The sequence below is a fragment of the Heteronotia binoei genome, chromosome 15 (assembly GCF_032191835.1).
Source record: "Heteronotia binoei isolate CCM8104 ecotype False Entrance Well chromosome 15, APGP_CSIRO_Hbin_v1, whole genome shotgun sequence".
Taxonomy (NCBI): Eukaryota; Metazoa; Chordata; class Lepidosauria; order Squamata; family Gekkonidae; genus Heteronotia; species Heteronotia binoei.
The window spans coordinates 67897846-67916881 of NC_083237.1; the positions used below are offsets into that span (position 1 = coordinate 67897846).

At 49.1% G+C, this 19036-nt stretch overlaps 1 protein-coding gene across 1 annotated transcript in view; it reads right to left on the reverse strand.

Annotated features, from left to right (window-relative positions):
* Positions 1–19036, reverse strand: part of LOC132583668 (zinc finger matrin-type protein 1-like) — a 32042-nt gene that overhangs the window by 2578 nt on the left and 10428 nt on the right. The window contains exons 3-6 of the mRNA XM_060255287.1: positions 16900–17004; positions 16269–16441; positions 15317–15570; positions 13777–13876 (exon numbers count right to left, since the gene is read on the reverse strand). Of these exons, the coding sequence (XP_060111270.1) occupies positions 13777–13876; positions 15317–15570; positions 16269–16441; positions 16900–17004 (632 nt within the window). The remainder of the gene's footprint in view (positions 1–13776; positions 13877–15316; positions 15571–16268; positions 16442–16899; positions 17005–19036) is intronic.

Genomic DNA, 19036 nt, shown 5'->3' on the forward strand with positions numbered 1-19036 from the left:
TGGCAACCCTAAATACCTCCCTCTGCTTTGCAAAAGAAGTGCACCGCAACCATGCTGCTGACTGTTGCACCCTCCTGCAGTCAAGCCTAGACTCCTGCCTGCTGCAGCCACTGGAAGGAATTAGGGCAAAGCTTCCGCTCTGCTCCTCCAAAGACGCTCAGGGCAGAAGTCAGACTATCCCTCCCTCCCCCTGCGCCTTGTTTCAGCCCATAGCCTATAAGGGGCCCGGCTTTCCCGAAAAGCTCAATGGACACCAGGGGGAGTGCTGGGGGTCCCCATGCTGCTGCCGGGACCCCTGGATTAGAAGGATGGATGGGGAAGGCCCAGGACATGACCCTTCCCTGGGGCCTGCAGGTCAGTCACTCTCAGCTTGGCCTACCTCTAAGGGTTGCTGTGTGAATCATCAGATGGAAAGGGGAGGACCTCCAGCTCCTTGGAAGGGGCAACAAAACAAGGGGCAGAGGCCTCTCTGCTCAAAGCAGGGTTCTGCAAGATAACCGGGGGACAGGCCAGGGCACAAGGGAACTCCTTCCCTGCCTCTTAGGATTCAGCAGAATGCGGGGGGGAGGGGGGTCTAGAGTGGGGATGGGTGTGGAATAGAGAGGAGCCTTCCTGACACCCCCCCACACACACACACACAAAGCAAGTAGGCATCTCAGACTGCTGTGGGCTGCTCTATCTCCTGTCCCCCACCCCGCTTGCTAGACTGAGCAAAGACAGCAACAAATTGACAAAATACAGCTGAATACAGAAGACTTTTCTGCCTGGGCAAATCATCTTCTGTGAACTAAAAAGGATTTCTGATGATCAACAATCGACTTAACTGCCTGAGTCATGACAGGGGAAAGTTAGTTTTCCAAATTACTATGACATTATTCATTTACTTTGAGCACTCAGAAAAAACCTTTTCATCACCACGGATCAATCACTACCTCGGTCTGATTTACAGGGTGGACTGTGTGGTGTCCCTTAACATGCCTTCACCAATCAGAGACCACCACCCCTATTCATCTCGAAGAAGAATTCTGCTGTCTTGCTGGAGGAGACATGTCTGTTTGGGTGAGTGGTTGCTTGCTCGTGTGTTTGTGTGTGCCTGCCTCTTCTAACATGTATGTGGACAGAAAGGTGGAGGGGGAGCAATACTGAGACAGACAGTGCTTAAAACAGGAGGAAAAGTGGGATAATTTCACTTCTAACTGGGCCAAATGCATTTACTGTCTTTAAAACCACAGAATCTAGAATCATAGAGTTGGGACATCCAGGGTCATCTAGTCCAACTTCCTGCACAATGCAGGAAATTCACAATCCCCCCCCCCCCCATTTCACAGGATCCACATTGCTGTCAGATGGCCATCTAGCCTCTGTTTAAAAACCTCCAAAGCAGGAGAGCCCACCACCTCCTGAGAAGAAAGCCTGTTCCACTGAGGAACCGGTCGGTCAGCACATTCTTCCTAATGTTGAGCCGGAAGCTCTTTTGATTTAATTTCAACCCACTGGTTCTGATCCTACCTTCTGGGGCCACAGAAAACAATTCCACACCATCCTCTAGATGACGGTCCTTCAAGTACTCGAAGATGGTGATCCTATCACCTCTCAGCCGCCTCCTCTCCAGGCTAAACATGCCCAGCTCCTTCAACCTTTCCTCATAGGACTTGGTCTCCAGAACCCTCACCATCTTCGTCACCCTCCTTTGGACCCACTCCAGCTTGTCTATATCCTTCTGAAAATGTGGTGCCCAAAACTGAACACAATATTCCAGGTGAGGTCTTACCAGAGCAAAGCAATACCATCACTTCACGTGATCTGGACACTGTACTTCTGTTGATACAGGCCGAAATTGCATTTGCCTTTTTAGCCACTGCATCACACTGTTGACTCATGTTCAGCATATGGTCCACTAAGACCCCTAGATCCTTTTCGTACATACTACTGCCCGGACAAGTCTCCCCTATCCTTTAACCATGCAAAGGATTTTTCTTACCTAAATGCAGAACTTTACATTTATCCCTGTTAAAATTCATTTTACTGGTTTCAGCCCAGTTTCCCAGCCTGTTTCTGTCTTCTTCTGTGTTTGCAACCCCTCCCAATTTAGTATCATCTGCAAACTAAATAACCATTCCTTCTATTCCTTCATCCAAGTCATTTATAAAGATCTACTTATATATATCTACTTAACAACAGGGTCTAATTGGCCTCATTTACACTTTGACATACTTTTAAAAGTATGCCCTTTCCATGGTCAGACACCTTCTCCAGTGGCTAAAGTGCACATTAAAGCGCTTGTGTCATCTCTGAGAAGGAGGCAGCAGGCTGGCCTAAGAGTGGGGCTGAGGGCCGGATCATCGAGGAGGGCGGGCATTCCGTTGCTGGGCAGCAGCAGCAGCAGGGCCTCTTTCCATCTCTAGGCTTGCAGGGTGGGGGTGGGTTTCCCACCAGGCCCTGCCTCCTCTTCACCTCCAGACTGAGCAAGATGAGAAAGGTTCCTGTCCAGTCTTGTCCAACAGCTCAAGATTTTTGACAATTTGCCTTTTGGTGGTGGTGGTGGGGTGTTATTCAGGAAAAAGCACTAAAGGGTGTTTTGGTGGGTTGCAATTCTCTGCACCTTCAAGAAAGTAGTTTTGTGGCAGACTCCCTCTTGTATGGAGCAGGAGTCATCTTTTGGGCTATTTGCTGCCTTGTTTGGGTGGGCAATGGGGGAGGGGGCTGAACAGCTATTTAAGCTGGTTTTGGTACCACTCTGCAAGATTTCAGCAACCTGGTCCTCCCTCACTCCCTGTGAACAATGGGGGACGACCAGCTGGAAAACCTAGTTTATCCCTGCTACTGACATTTTTATTCTGGGTGTTGCTACAGAATATTCTTTGGTCTTTCATAAGGGGCCATTTGTTTGTCTCCCAGGGTGAAGAGCAGTGTTGGGGACAGAGCATGGCTCTTTTGCACACATCCGTGGGGTGTTAATGATTAAGGAAGTTACCCTTTGCTGGCCTTGAGAGTCCCCTCCCTACTCACACCTTTTAGAAACAGCTTAGTTTTATTCAGAACGTAAGCTTTCATGTGCATGCACACTAAAGCTTACGTTCTGAATAAAACTAAGTTGGTCTTAAAGGTGCAATCGACTCCTATTTTCTTCTACTATTTCAGATCAACATGGCTGCCTACTTGGATATACCCTTTAGAAGCAGTCGGAAATAAATTTGCCTCGTTCCTCAGAAGCTTTGTCTGTTCAGACCTGAATGACCTCAGTTGCCAATCACAGTTCTGGCCTATGAAGCAGCCATTAAGAACTGGCTAAATAAAAATGATTCTATGTGAGTCTTCTTGGTTTTTTAGCACTGTCACATGGACCCATGAAATCTAATTCATGGCAAAATTTAGTTGGTAAACTGGGGTTCTCCAAAGAATACCAGAAGAGCCTGGCTCCTGTACAGCTCCACTTGTAATAAAACAAAGATGACTGGGGTTGTATTCAAGAAGGCAATGGCTCTTCTTCAGGCTGCCACACATGCGCTTGTCTAGCTGGCCCCTGCTTCTCTAAGGAACTTTGAACAGCTTTTTACTAAGACACATTTGGACATTTTTTTGCCATCGGCAGTATTAGAAGGTCACCATAATGGGATTTCTTATAATGAAAGAAGAACCTGCTTTGCAGGAAGGGCGTGATATTAATCCAATAAAGCAAAATAAAATAAAGACTGAGGATCTGGCTCATGCGATACTCCAGTGCCAGAGGTATGTACCAGAAGCGGAACGACTCCTCAAGTCCACTTTGTCTTGATGTTCTGGAAGGCCAGAGGGGGCAAGACTAATTCCACCAGCAGCAGCCAAAGACCATTCTGTTGCTTTTAGGATGGTGAGGGGAGGCACAGAGCTCTTGATGGAGTGGCCAGGCAGGACGCGTGCCAAAGGTGCCCGCCTACTGGGCCCCCAGCTGCATGCGGCGAGGGGTTCCCAAGTGTCGCTGCTGTTGCTGCAAGCATGGAGATGAGCTCCCCTGGGAGGAGCAACAACATAGCCTCTACAATCAGTGCTGAGCCTCCCAAGAAGGACAGGAAGACGATGAGCAAGGCCAGCTTGGCTGGGTGAGAGGCTTGAAGAGGGCAGGCTTCGTATGCTGACACCCCTCTGCTCTCGAGCAGGAAGAGGCTCTCCCTCCAAGTCGAGAGGCCCATCATGTCCTCCAGAGCCTGAACACAGCCCAGCCCTCCTTCCTCAAGTTTCTGCTCCAGTCACTAGTTCGGAGCCTCAGCCAGCCTGGCGACAACAGTCAAGGTTGATCTGCTGCTAAGGAAATGGGGGCGCCTCTGCGGAGAGCTATGCCCCCTCTCCTCCACACCAAGGGCTGGCAGCTCGGTCTACAGGATTCCGCACAGGGGAAGCCCTGCTGCGGAATTCCGTCCAGCCTCTGTGCAGGCAGGTGCAGAGGGAGGCCAGGGAAATCCCTCACCCGGGATGCCTCAAGGATTAAGATATCCAGAGTAGGGTGGAAGGACAAGAAGGACAGGGGATGGGCTGTTAAGCAGGCTGGTCAGTGCTGCAGCGTGTGATGTAACAGGCAGAGGGGAGACCTAAGACGCTTTATTGATTCCTCACTTGTCTTCTCAGTGGGGACACAAAGGGAAATACAACAGAAGTGGGAGAAGGGGAAGCTCCCGAGTGCAAAGAAGCTCTTCCTCTCTCTTTGTCTGCCAGATCTTCTACCGCCCTGAGGGACTAAGAGATGAAGACCAAGAGCCCTTCTGCTCACTCCCAAGGTCTCGTGCCTCTGGGCCTGTCCAGGTGTTAAATATCTGTGAGAAGAGGTGAAACAACCCAAGTCAGGTCTTGTCCAGCTGTTGCTAGCCAGTTGGCAGGCTCTTCCTCACTTCCCCTGGGGACTGAGGCACCCACAGGGCAGAGGGTCAGGATGGGCAAGGCTGCGCATACCTTCTCCTAGAGTGGCACATGCGTCTACGCAGCAATGATGCAAGGAGGCGGCCCAAAGCCCATGGAGGACGAAGGCACCCAATCTGCGGCCGACGGTGATACTGCAGAGGCATCTCCAAAGGAATAGTTATGAAGTGAATGCCAGGATGGCTAAAACGAATGACAGCAGTGAGTACACAGTGGTCTGGAATGAGAACACACTTCTTTTAGATCTAGGCATGAAATGCTCATAGCAGTACCTGTCCCATTCGGATCCATAAGATTCACGTTTGGTCCAATGTCCGTCATCCTGCCAAGGAGCACCTGAGAGAAAAGGAACAAAAGGGAGGGGTGGGGGTGGGGAGAATCAGGGTGTCACTCATCCCATCCCAGTGGTCATGACTCCAATCACTCTGTCCACAGATGAGGAAGAGGAGGAGGAGGACCCTTGGGTGGCATCTCTGCAAGGGACAATGGTTTGGACACTGGACACAGGACTGACATCGCTGCTACTGCCTGCTGCCTTGACCCGTGCAGCTCCTCTGGCAGCCGTCCAGGATTGGTCAGGAAGCTGGAAGAAAAGGAGCCTGACCCAGCTGAGACAGGCAGAACGCAAAGCTTGCGGTGGGACTGAAGGTGGAGCTGCAGATGAAGAGTCATCCTGGTTGTCGGTTTGTCGTCTTGGTTCCTGCACCTCAAAAAGTGCAATGAGAACAAACGCTGCCCTGATCTTTTGAGTTCTAGTTGCTGCTGAAAATCCCTGAGAAGCAGGACTCATAAAATCATAGTTGGAAAAGACCTCCAGGGTCATCAAGCCCCTGCACAATGCAGGAAATTCACAAATATCTCCCCTCCACACATCCAGTGACACTGGCTCTGTGCCCGGAAGATGGGGGGCGGGGAGACATCTCCAGGATCCCTGGCCAAACTGGCAATCAACATATCCTTGGGCATGTAAGAAGGGGCCACAAGAACGAAGCACTGATGTAACCACTCCTGTCCTCCCCCTCATGATCTGCTTAAGTTCACAGAATCAGCGTCGCTGTCAGACGGCCCTCTAGCCCCTGTTTGAAAACCCACCACCTCCCAAGGAAGCCTGTTCTGTCAGGATGTCCTTAGTTCTCACACGCTGAGGTTTTGTGGTTCAATAGTAGCTGTTAGGTCTCACCCAAAAGGAAGCATGATGTCTTCATAAACAATCACAAAAAAACAGGTTGCCTACCTGTAACTGATGATCTTCAAGTGGTCATCTGTGCAGTCACACTCATGGGATGAAGCGCCAAAGTCCAGAATTTTTCGCTGCCCGACCCTGGCAGGCATGCATGACAGCCCCAGTGTGCATGCCCCCCCCGGTGGGTGCAAATATCCCCCCAGTTCCTTCCCACCGCCACCTATCAAGAGTACCATGACCGGCAGCAGAGGGGAAGGAGGGCGGGTAGTGTGACTGCACAGATGACCACTCGAAGATCATCAGTTTCAGGTAGGCAACCTGTTTATCTTCTTCATGGTCTCTGTGCTTCACGCTCATGGGCGATTAGCAAGCCAGGCTTACCTGGAGGAGGGAGCTGGTGGTTATGCAGAAGTAGTGGCTTGAAGGACCAGGGTACCCAGCTGTGCTGTGACGCTTCTGGACATCCAAGGCATAATGTTGCATGAAGAGGAGATGCCCAGGTTGCAGCCAAACAGATGTCCACCAGAGAAGCACCCTTCAGGAATGCTGTGGACACAGCCACAGCCCTAGTGGAATGCGCACGGAGCGGCCCCGGCAAGGGACGCTTCGCCAACAGGTAACGGAGTTTAATGGCTTTCGTGATCCACTTAGAAAGCCTCTGTGAGATCTTGAGACCCAACTTAGGCACCGCATAGGCAACAAATAGATTGGGATCCTTCCTGAACGGCTTGGTGTGATGCACAAAAAACAACGCCCTCTTAACATCCAAGGCGTGCAGACGTCTCTCTTCCACCAAAGAAGGAGAAGGGTAAAAAGTGGGTTAAAAGACTTCCAAATTAAGGTGGAAACTAGATACCACCTTAGGGAGGAACGAGATGTCCGGGGCCAAGGACACCCCATCGTCCTGAAAGGAAATGTATGGAGCATCACCGCAGAGCCACGAGCTCACCTGCCCTCCAGACCGTAGTGATGGCCACTAAGAAGCCAGTCTTCCTGGCGAGAAGATGCAATGGGCAGGTAGCCAAGGGTTCAAAAGGCTGCCTAGAGAGTCGGTCCACTACGAGCGTCAGATCCCAAGCAGGAGGAGGAACCTTAGATGGCGGGTGAAACCACAGAAGACCCTTCAAAAAATATTTTGTATGCTGATGGGTAAAAACTGAAGCGCCATCCACAGGGTCGTGATGAGCCGAGATGGCAGCGAGATATACTCAAACCGAAGAATGCTTTAAGTCCAGCATCAACAAGAGAAAGTAAAAACTCAAACACAAACACAAGACCAGCAGAATGTGCATTGATACCTTTGTTCTGTATAAAGGACAGGAACTTAGACCACTTTCTCGCATAAGAGCGGCGAGTTGACAGCTTTCTACTGTTCAACATCACATGTTGCACTCTATCAGAGAATTCTAGAAGTTGACCCTCCAAGCTGTCAATTTGAGGTGAGGAATGTCGTGGTGAAACAGACGGCCGCCTTGAGCCAAAAGAAGGCCTGGTTCCGACAGGAACTTGTGGTGACACCCCCCTGCCATGGCTAGGAGAACAGGAAACCAAGTCTGTCGAGGCCACCAAGGAGCAACTAGGATACCCTCCGGATGCTCCTGGGTCATTTTGTGAAGCACTCTGGTGAGAAGAGGCTGACTGCTGATTAGGGGTAGAAACGACCAAAAGACCAGATGAACTGCCATGAGCTCTAAAAAACTGATATGATGGTGAGCCATCAACGGGGGCCATGGACCACCGATGCAGAGATCTCTGAGATGTGCTCCCCACCCCCACAGTGAGGCATCCGTTGTTACCATAAGCGAGGGGAGAGAGGGATGAAACCGAGCTCCTCCGCAAAGATTGGACTTCAGCTTCCACCAATCCAGAGATTGAAGCACCAGCGAAGGAACTTGCAGAATCTTGGAGGGGAGATCTCTCACCGGATTGTAGTTCCTGATGAACCAGAGCTGGAGGACTCGCATCCTCAGCCTCGCAAAGCACAGAACATTGGTAGTAGCTGCCATGAGGCCCAAGAGACGTTGGATCTGCAGAACAGAAGCGCATCTCACCATCTGAATGAGCTGGACCAGGGAGATGATGTCCAACGCCCGGGAATCTGGAAGAAACAGCAGATGCTGGGTGGTGTCCAAAATCGCTCTGATAAACTGAGCTCTTCGCGTTGGGACCAGGTGAGATTTCTTCTCGTTCACCAGAAGTCCTAGTGCACTCAAGAGGCTGAGAGCCAACTGTAGATGTGCTCTGAGAGAAGCCTTGGATACAGCAACCACCAACCAATCGTCTATGTAGGGGAAAAGGATGATACCCTGGAGCCGAAGGTAAGCCCCCACAACAACCATGGTCTCTGTGAAGATCCTGGGGGCCGTAGAGAGCCCAAAAGGGAGCACCCGATATTGAAAATGGTGCATCCCAATGGCAAACCGAAGAAACCTCCTGTGACTGGGGAGGATGCTGATGTGGAAGTAAGCATCGTTCAAGTCCAGGGTAGCCATCCAATCTCCTTTGTTGATGAGTGGAAGCATGCTTTGTAGAGTCAGCAGTCTGAACTTCTGATAAGCGATGAATTCGTTCAGGCCCCTCAGGTCCATGATCGGACAAAATCCACCGTCCCGCTTGGGAACCATGAAGTACCTGGAGTAGAACCCCTGGCCTTTGAGGTGATTGGGAATGGGTTCTATTGCTCACTTGCTGAGCAGATTTTGAACTTCTTCCAGCAAAAGCGCTGTAGGGTGTGTGATCACCAATCTGGGATGCGAAGGGGGCTGAACAAATTCTATCGCCTAACCCTCCTGTATGATGGACAAGACCCACTTGTCGGTGGTAATCTGACGCCAGGCTTGCAAGGAACTGTGGAGGCGGGTGGGTCCCGAGGAGGGGTGGGGGAGAAAGGGGGATACCAAAGTCAAAGTCCTTGCTTGGGATTCCTGCCAGCCTTAGATTTTCCCATATGTGAGGAAAAAGAAGAAAACTTGGTTTTCCCTCCTGCAGCGAAGGAACTCTTAGCCTCATGCTATCCCATATGTGGCTTCCACAAACCCTCAGGGGATTTGGCGTGGTAGGGCTTCTTAGGCCATTGTTTGGACCATGGGCGAGACTTGCCAGGATGAGAGCAAGATGAAGGTACTCCCAAGTTACGAGACATCTTTATACTCTTGTCCATCTCCTGTAGGACCGCGTTCGAATAAACCACCCTCAAAAGGAAGATCCTCGACCCAGGATCTTGTGTCCAATTGGAGAGCGGTGGACCGAAGCCAAGAGTGACGACGCAACGTAATAGCCGAGGTAAGAGTTTTAACTGCAGTGTCCACCATATGTTTGGAAGCCTGCAGCTGCTGTTTTGCCAGGAGCATTCCCTCCCTCTGAGCCTTCTTGGCCAAAGTGCGCTTATCCTCAGGCAGAGAAGCCAGGAGCGGTGAAAGCTGCTCTCATAGGGAATACTGGTGCCTTGCCATGCATAAAGAATAATTAGAAATTTTGATCCCCAGACTGCCCGCAGAATAGAAGCGCCTGCCAAACGTATCAATCCTCTTCCCCTTTTTATCTGGAGGCATGGGTCTTCTTAGCCTTAAAGGAGGGCGACACTACTACAGAGTTGGGGCGTGGATGGCTGAAGAGGAACTCTGCGCCCTGCTCCTGGATCCTATACATGTGACCCATGCGCTTGGATGAGACAGGGGTTGAGGCAGGCTTGGACCAAGGATCTTTGATGGCTTGCAAGATGACCTTGGTAATGGGAAGGGCTACCGCTGTTGAAGTGTCCTTCTGCATAATGTCAAAGACTGTATCGTCAATGACCGGTTGAGGCAAAGACAAGGAATTCACCATCCTTTTAATGAGTTCCCCACAGGACTTCAAATCTTCCGAAGGAGAGATTGGAAGGTCCTTGGCTATTCTAGATTCTGGGGACAATCCCTCCTGATGGCCCAGTTGCTCTTCCCCATTGTCACTGGAGGTCGATGGCGAAGACGATATACTCTCAGCCGATGGTAAACCTGGGGTGTCAATGGCAATCCTAGTCGACGAAGTTTTCTCGACGTCCGGACCACTGGAGCGTGCCAGCTTCCTGACCAACCTCGGGGTCGAAGTCGGCATCGATGCCTCTCGCCGACCTGGTGGAGAGAGTGTGCCGAGACTCTAGAGTGGTGTGAAGCCTTCGAGTGCTGATCCCAATAGAGGTTCTGAGGGAGGGTACCACGGGTATGGAGAATGGTAAGGGTAGCCACCAAACGGGTAAGCCCACGGTCGGGGATCCCAGTTGGGCAGAGGATAAGGATGTCTAAAAGAGTCCAAAGGCTCCCCGAATCTCTCGGCCTGGATCAAGGGCATCTTCGGTGTCAAGCGGTCCCTCGGCTGCGAAACCTCTAAGTCCGATGCTGAGCTAGGATCGCTGCCCTCTTTCGAGTCTGCCAACTGTTCTAAAGGGTCGGCCTCCTGGTCGGAGCCAGAGAGAGAGGTTTGTGGAACATCCGTCAGATTCGGTTGAATCGGAGAAGCGAGGATTTTCTCCGGAGGCTCCCCCGAAACAATCGCCAGGTCCTTTAGTGGCGAAGAAGGGGTCTGCCTGTCTTGGCGCCTCTTTTTCTCCTTGTGCTTCCTGGGCTCAGCAGAACATGAGTCCCAGGCCCCTTTGGCCTTCTTGGCCGGGGTTGATGGTTCCAAATGGGATGTCGAGCCCGCACGCTTGTGGGGGCGGTCAACTCCCTGGAATGATTGGGTTGGTTGGCTCGACAACGAGGCCAGAACTGATATCAATTCCAGTGCTGCCATTGAAGTGCTGGTCGACGCTGATGTCGACGTCTGCGGTGCAAGAGCTGATTTCACCAGCACCACCGAAAGTCTTGCCGCTCAGTTTTTCTGGTTAGTTTGGAAAATTCTGAGCAGCGATGGCAGGATTCCACCCAATGACCTTCCCCAAGGCACAGCAGACAAAGAGAATGTCCATCCGGAGGAGGGATCTTGCTCCCACACTTAAGGCACCGCTTAAAAAACCCCCAACACTTTTCCATAGACACGGATGGCAGGAGAAGGGCGGGGGGAAAAACCCCCGAAGTGGTAAAACAACTAACTAATAATCTCTTAATTATTTTTATATATATATATATATATAACAAGAACAAGGAGAAAAAACGAAAAAACCTGGAGAAGGAAAAAAGTAATAACTACCAACCAGAGTGACGAAAACAAGTCTATCCGACTTTGCGGTAAAGAAGGAGCTGGTGGGATATTCGCGCCCACCGGGTGGGCATGCGCACTGGGGCTGTTGCGCATGCCTACCGGGGTCGGGCAGTGAAAAATCCCGAACTTTGGAATTACCGATCGGGGATTGGCGCTGGCGCTTCATCCCATGAGTGTGAATGCACAGAGACCACGAAGAAGATGTGGATTTGCTGAAGTTTTGATAATGTGTACAAGAATCTACTCTGTCCTCTTCACATAAGCAGAAGTCATGCCGATCCAAGGTGAACAAACCTTGCCCTCTGGAAATACATAAGCTGTCTACTAAAGCTCTAAATCAGGTTTCAAACTCCTGGCCCATGGGCCACACCCAGCCCACCCAGGGCTTTTTTATCCCCCTCCTCTCCCTCCTGCCCTCACCCTTTGATGCTCTGAGGCTGCGGAGGACATTTCCACTTCCTTCTGCCTTTGCTGGCTTCTGGGCTTACAAAGCTGCAAGGAAAACACGGAATGGATTTCCTATTGAGGTCTATGCACCCACAGATCTTAATGGAAAATCCATTCCGTGTTTTCCTTGTAACTTTTGCTGCAATGTATTTCAATGGACTGGAGCCAAAGCTGAGTTTTGAAGCATTTATGGCCAGTTGAAGCTCCTTCAAAATAAAGAGCAGCTCCTTTGAGCCAGCTTGTCTCTGAGGAATGAACTGGTGCCTAGTGAGTACTCTCACCTGGGAACCCACATCCAAAGGGGGATATTATTATTATTATTATTTATTCGATTTATATCCTGCCCTCCCCACCAAGGTGGGCTCAGGGCGGCTTATACTGGAGAGAGCCACTGCTAATCTGAGTAGATCTGGGGAGGGGGGGAAAGCTTGCAAAATCTAACCATTTCCTGTTTTCCCAGGCTCAGAGCATTTTCTATTTTTAGTTTCTGCTGTGATCTTTGTGCTTTTCTGTTTTATTTTAGAAAATGCATTGCCAAATCCCACTATTCCCCCACCTTTCCATTTTAAACAAAATATCACAAGAGTTTTAAGCATGGTTGTATTTTAAGTTAAAAATAATATCTTTGTGCTTATCTGTATTCTTTATAAAGTTTATATGTCTACTACCTGGCAATACATTGTGTGACTTGGTCCCACAAAGTCCCATTTTGTGTCCAATCTGGCCCTCATAACAAATTTGACTCTCTAACCCTAACCCTGCTCTAAATTGTTTTTTTTTAATTGTTTAAAAACAGAAGTCCCAGTTGCTGCTGCTTCTGCTGCAGTGACCAGGTGGGTCCGCAGGCATTTGTCCCCCCAGCCCTTGTGGCATGCACTCAGGCTTCCTTGGAGAGGAGAAGCAGCAGCGACTCCACTTCTGTGGCCATTTAGAATGTTCAGAAAGTGAGCCCTGCACAGGCCCCGTTCACATGTGGGACCGCACCAAAGACACACAGAGGAACCCTGAGGAACACCTTTTTCAGATACTACCATGAGTAAAGGCAGAGAATAAATCCTGCAGCCTTTTCTAGGGTCCAAGTACAGGGATTCTGTGAACTTTGCAAAACTTTGCTATGCCTGCTTTTCTTGTTGCTCAGCTGAACACCGAAGGCAATCTGCTCACAATTCACAATAAGGAACCCGTTGCCAGGATCAGCAGCTGAGCAGCACCTGGGCAGTCTGTGCTGAGGCTTCCTGGCTTGCTTGGACTCCGTGTGATCTGGAATCCTCCCAGCGGATTCCCTAGTAATAAAACAGTGACTTGTTGGAGACCTGACCCCATAAATGTTGGGAGCCTGTTCAGCTCCCAGGACGCAGCAGGTGAGAAGCTCTGAAGACCTTGAAAAGGCAAAGGATGGCTTTGGGGCAGGGGTCCAACAGGGAAGAAGAGGTCACCTCCATCTGTTGCAAACCTAAGAGAAATCCATTTACAACACTATCCTAAGAGGGGGAAACTATGAAAGATGGAGAAGTGGCCGAAGTCTCCAAGCAGCGCTGCCCGCACAGCAGACGAAAGGAACCTGAGCAGGACAATGCAACTCCTCTCTCGGCCACTGCCCAGTTGGAAGCCGTGCTTCGGAAGGCTATGTCCGCATACTCAAAAGAGTGAGCTTGAGGAGCTCATAAACCATGACTCTCAGCAGGTGCAAAGCCCCTCCCTCAGCGAGATGCACAGAGAGCACAAATGAGTTATGTGCACAGAATCTTCCTCGTCAGTTCTAAATGCTTGGGGGAAACAAGTCTTTCCCTCCTGCTTCCAATTTGCAAAGGAACTGCAGCACAAGCAGAGGATCCCCCCCCCCCCCGCCAGGAGTCTCATCCCTTTCCCATCTTCTGTAACACCTGGGGCAGGAAGGGAGCCTTAGCAAAAGTTTTGTACGGAGTTCATTTAAAACTCAAGTTGGAAACTGGATAGACTAACAATATCAAAACTGATTCAACAGAAACTCTCTGGATATCCCCCCGCCCAGCTTCACAGCCCAGGCTGCCAGTGCAGCTCTAGAACCAGAACCAGAAGGGAAATGCAAGAAAGATACTCACTTCATTTGATGCTTATTTCCCTTCATGTGAGACTGGTACATTTCTATGGATGTAAGGCTGATGCTACAAATGGGGCAAATATAGTTGCCAGCCCCAATGGCTAGAATAATTTAAAAAGAAAAGACAGATTTAAAAAATGCAAAGAAAATGACACTTTTCCTCCTCCTCTCCCAGCCAAAATGTTGAGTTCCTTTCAAAATATTACAAAACATATAATGCATATTCAGGAAACACAAAAGTGATGATGATGTCCCTGCTATTTGTCTGGCCCTCTGCAGAAGCATTTTGACCCCCCCAGACAATTGGTACGTAATTCCTTTTTACATTCAAATCAATGGCCAGCTCTCTGGCTTTTAAACTGTGCTTTAATTTTTACTATACTTGTTTTCAGGGGAATATTTTTACATTTTAAAAATTCTTGTTTACCTGCAACTCTTTTCTGTTTCTTGTCTTGTCTTACTACTGTTTCTTATTGCTATTTAATTAATCTTATTGTGATTTTATGCTTTTTTATTATTTGTAATACATGTAGACAGCTCATTTACTATGATGGCATAAAGCATTTTTAAAAAATAAGACAGCAGCTGAGAGGTTAATCAGTCTCGAGTTCCTTGAAAGATGCCATCAGCAGATTCCTGTCATTGATCTGAGGTTTGAATGACTACTTCAGACTGCAGTTGAGAAAAGACATTACTGGAATGCTTGTTTGTGTAAAATGAAAACACACACTAGAGTAGAAAAGAGTAAGAGCCTAATAGCACCTTAAAGACTAATACAATTTATGGCAGGGTATAAACGTTTCATTTTTTATATCCTGGTGAATGGAGTGATTTCAGATGGCAAATGACAACAGCAGGGAAATGACAATAGCAGGAGTGATGGAATTAGGTGTGGTATGTAGAGGTGCAGAGAAATCAGCACTGGTAAGGAGACAGAAAACCTAGGTCTTAATTTAGCCCAGGAGAACACTTGTCTTGAGCTTCATTATCAGTTGCAGTTCAGCGGTCTCTCTGATCTCCCTTCAAAATCCCTTTGTAAGAGAACTGCTCCTCTTAGGTCAGCAGCTGAATGTCCTGGAAGGTTAAAATGCTCCCTCACCATTTCTTTCTTTCTTTTTTTTAAATGTTGCGGTTTCTAATGTCAGACTTATGTCCATTTATTCTTTGTCACAGGGACTGGCCTGGTTGTCCAAGATAGAAGGACAGGTGGGCTCACTTCTAGCTGTATCTGAAGAAGTGAGCTGTGGCTCCCGAAAACTCCTCCCCAGCCACAAATCTTGTCAGTCCTTTTAGGCGCTACTGGACTCTTGCTCTTTTCTACTGCTGAAGACTGACTAACACAGCCTTGCATCTTGATCTATCACACACTGGAGTATCCAGGGGAAAGTGTACTTGGAAAAAGTCAAACGTGTAGAGCCTGACGCAGCCTCTCCCTCCTTCCTTCCTTCCCTTCAACCCTCCCAGGAGTCAGAGAACGGGAACCTGAGCCAAGCTCAGCTGATCCCAGGTGGGGCCAGGAGCTCCAGGCTCTGCTGACTTACCACTGGCCTCAGATTCCCCAGGGAGAGCCTCAGGCCCCATCTCAGCCATCAGTTTCTTACGTGCTTCGTTTCGTTTGTGCTTCTTGCCCACATAGTGCTGATGGGCCATGAGTGGATTGTTGAAGGATGCTAGGCAAAGCTTGCAATATTTCTCTGGGTTTTCTGAACTGACAGGAGCACTAGAGGAGACAGATGGGTCTTCAGCATCAGTATCCGGTGAAGTCTTCTCATGGCCCAACTCTGGAACTGCTGAGACAAAGAAGAAAGTCAAAAGGAGTTCCTTTGATGCAGTTTATCACTGAAAAGCAAATGGAATTTTAAAAGTGAAGAAGAAGAAGAAGAAGACTGCAGATTTATACCCCGCCCTTCTCTCTAAATCAGAGACTCAGAGCGGCTTACAATCTCCTCTATCTTCTCCCACAACAGACACCCTGTGAGGTAGGTGGGGCTGAGAGGGCTCTCACAGCAGCTGCCCTTTCAAGGACAACCTCTGTTAGAGCTCTGGCTGTCCCAAGGCCCTTCTAGCAGCTGCAAGTGGAGGAGTGGGGAATCAAACCCAGTTCTCCCAGATAAGAGTCCGCTCACTTAATCACCACACAAAAATGGCAGAGAATGTAACCCATGTGGCTCTGCAATCTCATGCAAAAAGACTGCAGTCAGAATGCTGCCCCTTTTCATGTTCATCCAACTCCCCCCTCTCTTTGGCTACTACTTTGACTGACCAATCTGAATTGGGGCAAAAGCCAAGCCCCAGGGGTGAGGAGGCTGGTAAATAACCTTGATCCCTGGCCCATCCAAATGTTAAATGCTGAGGGGCACAGAAAGGCGCATGAGAAGGAGGACACTGCACACCTCTTATCCACTGATCACACGGAAGCTGTTTCACTACCTTGATCCTAAAGGAGGACAGCAAATCCCAAACTGAATAGAGGATGCATAAGCCATTGCTTCTTTACCAGCTTTTGGCGGAGTGGTCTGGGCGGAGTGCTGAGCCTGCTCAGCTGCAAGCTGCTTCAGCTTCTTGGCATGGATCTTGCCCAGGTAGTGCGACTGAGCCACAACAGGGGAGGTGAAGGTCATGCTGCAGAGCCTGCAGGAGGTGTTTTTGTCCACATTTGCGTCCGTCTAAAACCAAAACACAACGTTGTTTAATGATGGAGTGTTTAATTGGTGGACTGTTCCCTCGTTTCCGTGACATTTTCTCAAATGAGGAAAGAAAAGAAGAAGAAAGATATTTGGAATGAGAGACGAATGTCTGGGAATATTTGGTAAAGATAGCATGGCTCCTGTCGCACAGGGTGGGGCGTTGTCTGGACCTGAAAAGCCGTGGGAAAGGAAGGTCGTTCTTCTCGCCTGCTGATCACCACTTGGGGCCAGGCAGCAGTTCTTCTCCAGGCCAGCTGGGCCAGGGAGCCTGCAGGGTTTTCTTGCCAGCTTCCGGGCATGAGGCAGGCATCACCGGGGGGGGGGGGGTATTTGTGAGCTTCCTGCATTGTGCAGGGAGTTGGACTAGATGACCCTGGGGGTCCCTTCCAACTCTATGATTCTATAATGCAGTTTCTAGTGTGGAAGGGCAGCATCACCTGGACATTCACAAATTGCCTCTTCTGCTTTCCAGGTTCTTGCTCTTCCTCTTGTTCACTGTGCATTTGTAAATAAAGTCGAACTTTCTGAGCATGTCTTTTCCCCTGGAAAATACAGATATTAGCATTATATCAGGATGTATTAAGTGTCCACTTCAAAGCTTCCTGTAAGCTTTTTCAACTAATAAAAACTCTTCATCAGACTCCACGTCACAAAAATAAAACAAAATGGGGGAGGGGGAGAGCAGGTATCTCAGCATCCTGTGTGAAATGAACTAAAAATGATCTTGTCAGCATCTTGTGTATAACAAACTTGAAAACTTGTGCCCTGTTTTCTGTTATTTTGATTTGTCCCAATAAAAGGATTTGGTTTTGGATATCAGTAACAGGGCAGCCCTAAGAAAAGTTACATCCTCCAAAGCCTACTGAAATCAGTGAAGCATTGAAGGGTGCAAGTCTACTCAGAATTGGAGCATCATAACTCTCCTGAGAAATGATCTGTCAGTCTGCACTCAGTCCCAGTAGCACCCCTGAAGCTGCCTCCTGCTGGATCAGATGATGGAGGAGTCCATCAAGGCCAGTCCTGTCTGCTCACACTGGCAGAGGCTCTCTGGAGGTCTTTCTATTGCCTCCTGCCTGTTCCCTGGACTGAAGATGCCTCCAAGAACTGCATCTGGGATCTTCTGTGTGCCAAGCAGAGGCAGCCTCCCCACTGAGCCAGGCCCCCTCTTCACCCCACAGGCAGCTCCAAATGGGCAAAGTGTCCCTTGGCTTTCCTGACTGTTGATCCAAATGCCTTGCTTTGTCCTCCAGCTGATCCACTAACTGAGTGCCTTCCACAGCCTGCCTTCCTTCCTTCCCCCACTCACTCAGGCTCTCTTGCTGCCGCATTCTTTTTTCTTGGCAAGCCATGGGCTGCCATCACAGGCACCCTGGACCAGCTATCCCTTCTTGATGCAAAGGAATATAGAATCACGGGGGTAGGGAGAGAATGCTTGGATCAGAGGCTCAGTAAAGCATGACCGTAGCTTCAGGTGGGGCAGCCGTGTTGGGCTGAAGCAGAAGAACAAAGTTGGAATCCTGTGGCACCTTTAAGACCAGCCAAGTTTTGTTCTGGGTATCAGCTTTGGTGTGCATGTGCAGAATAAAACTTTGTCTTAGAAGTGCCACTGGACTCAAACTTAGTTCCAAAGTGAGCCAAAAACTAGCCAAACCTGGGGATAAGAGGCAAAGTTTCACAGGAGGGGGACAATTTCTGTTTGCACCCATTACTGCAACTAGATGCACAGACACCACATCAGCACAAGAAATATGTGCTCATCACTGTACAGTGTGGCCATCAAGGGGTTCATTATGGAAGAAAAGGTGGGACAGAAATTCAAAAAACAAATAAACAAAACAGAGATGTAGAAACAGAAACAGCAGATGATCCAGACAGGACTTCTGAAGAAACTTCTTGGGAATTAAGAGGCTGGCACAGTGGTGCAGCAGTCCTTTCTAAGCAAGAATAAGATAGAAAAAAGGAAAGGCAGAAGATATAACCACAACATTGTGCGACTAGTTAATTGTTGTTGTTGTTCAGTCGCACAGTCGAGTCCGACTCTTTGTGACCCCGTGGACAAAGTCACGCCAGGCCCACCTGTCCTCCACCATCCTCCGAAGTCTGCTCACAATTAACTACTGGTTAACTATACAGCAGAAAATCCATCAAAAGGTGGTTAAGGAAAAGCTTTTGGCTAAAACAAATAGCAAAATGTAACCTCAAGCTCAATCTTTGTTAAAGTTATCTACTTAATGTATACCCCCCCACAAGGCAACTCCCCTTCTCTATTCTATCCTCGCAACAACCTTGTGAGGTGGGTTAGGTTTAGAGTGCATCACTGGCCCAGCCACCTTCTGTAGTGGAGTGGAGATTGGAACTGGGGCCTGACATTTTAGCCAACAGACCATCCTAACAAAGGTTAGTTTTTCAGCAGAACCGTTTCAAATCTCAAAATTCCCCAGTTGGAAGGGTGTGCAGATTTGAATTCCATGTTGCCTTCATTCCACAGGGCCTAGGAATGGTTAGAGCTTCTGGAGAGACTCCTGTGGGTCCTTCCGGCCTCCTTTTGCCACCTCCCTCCCTGCTCCCAAGGCC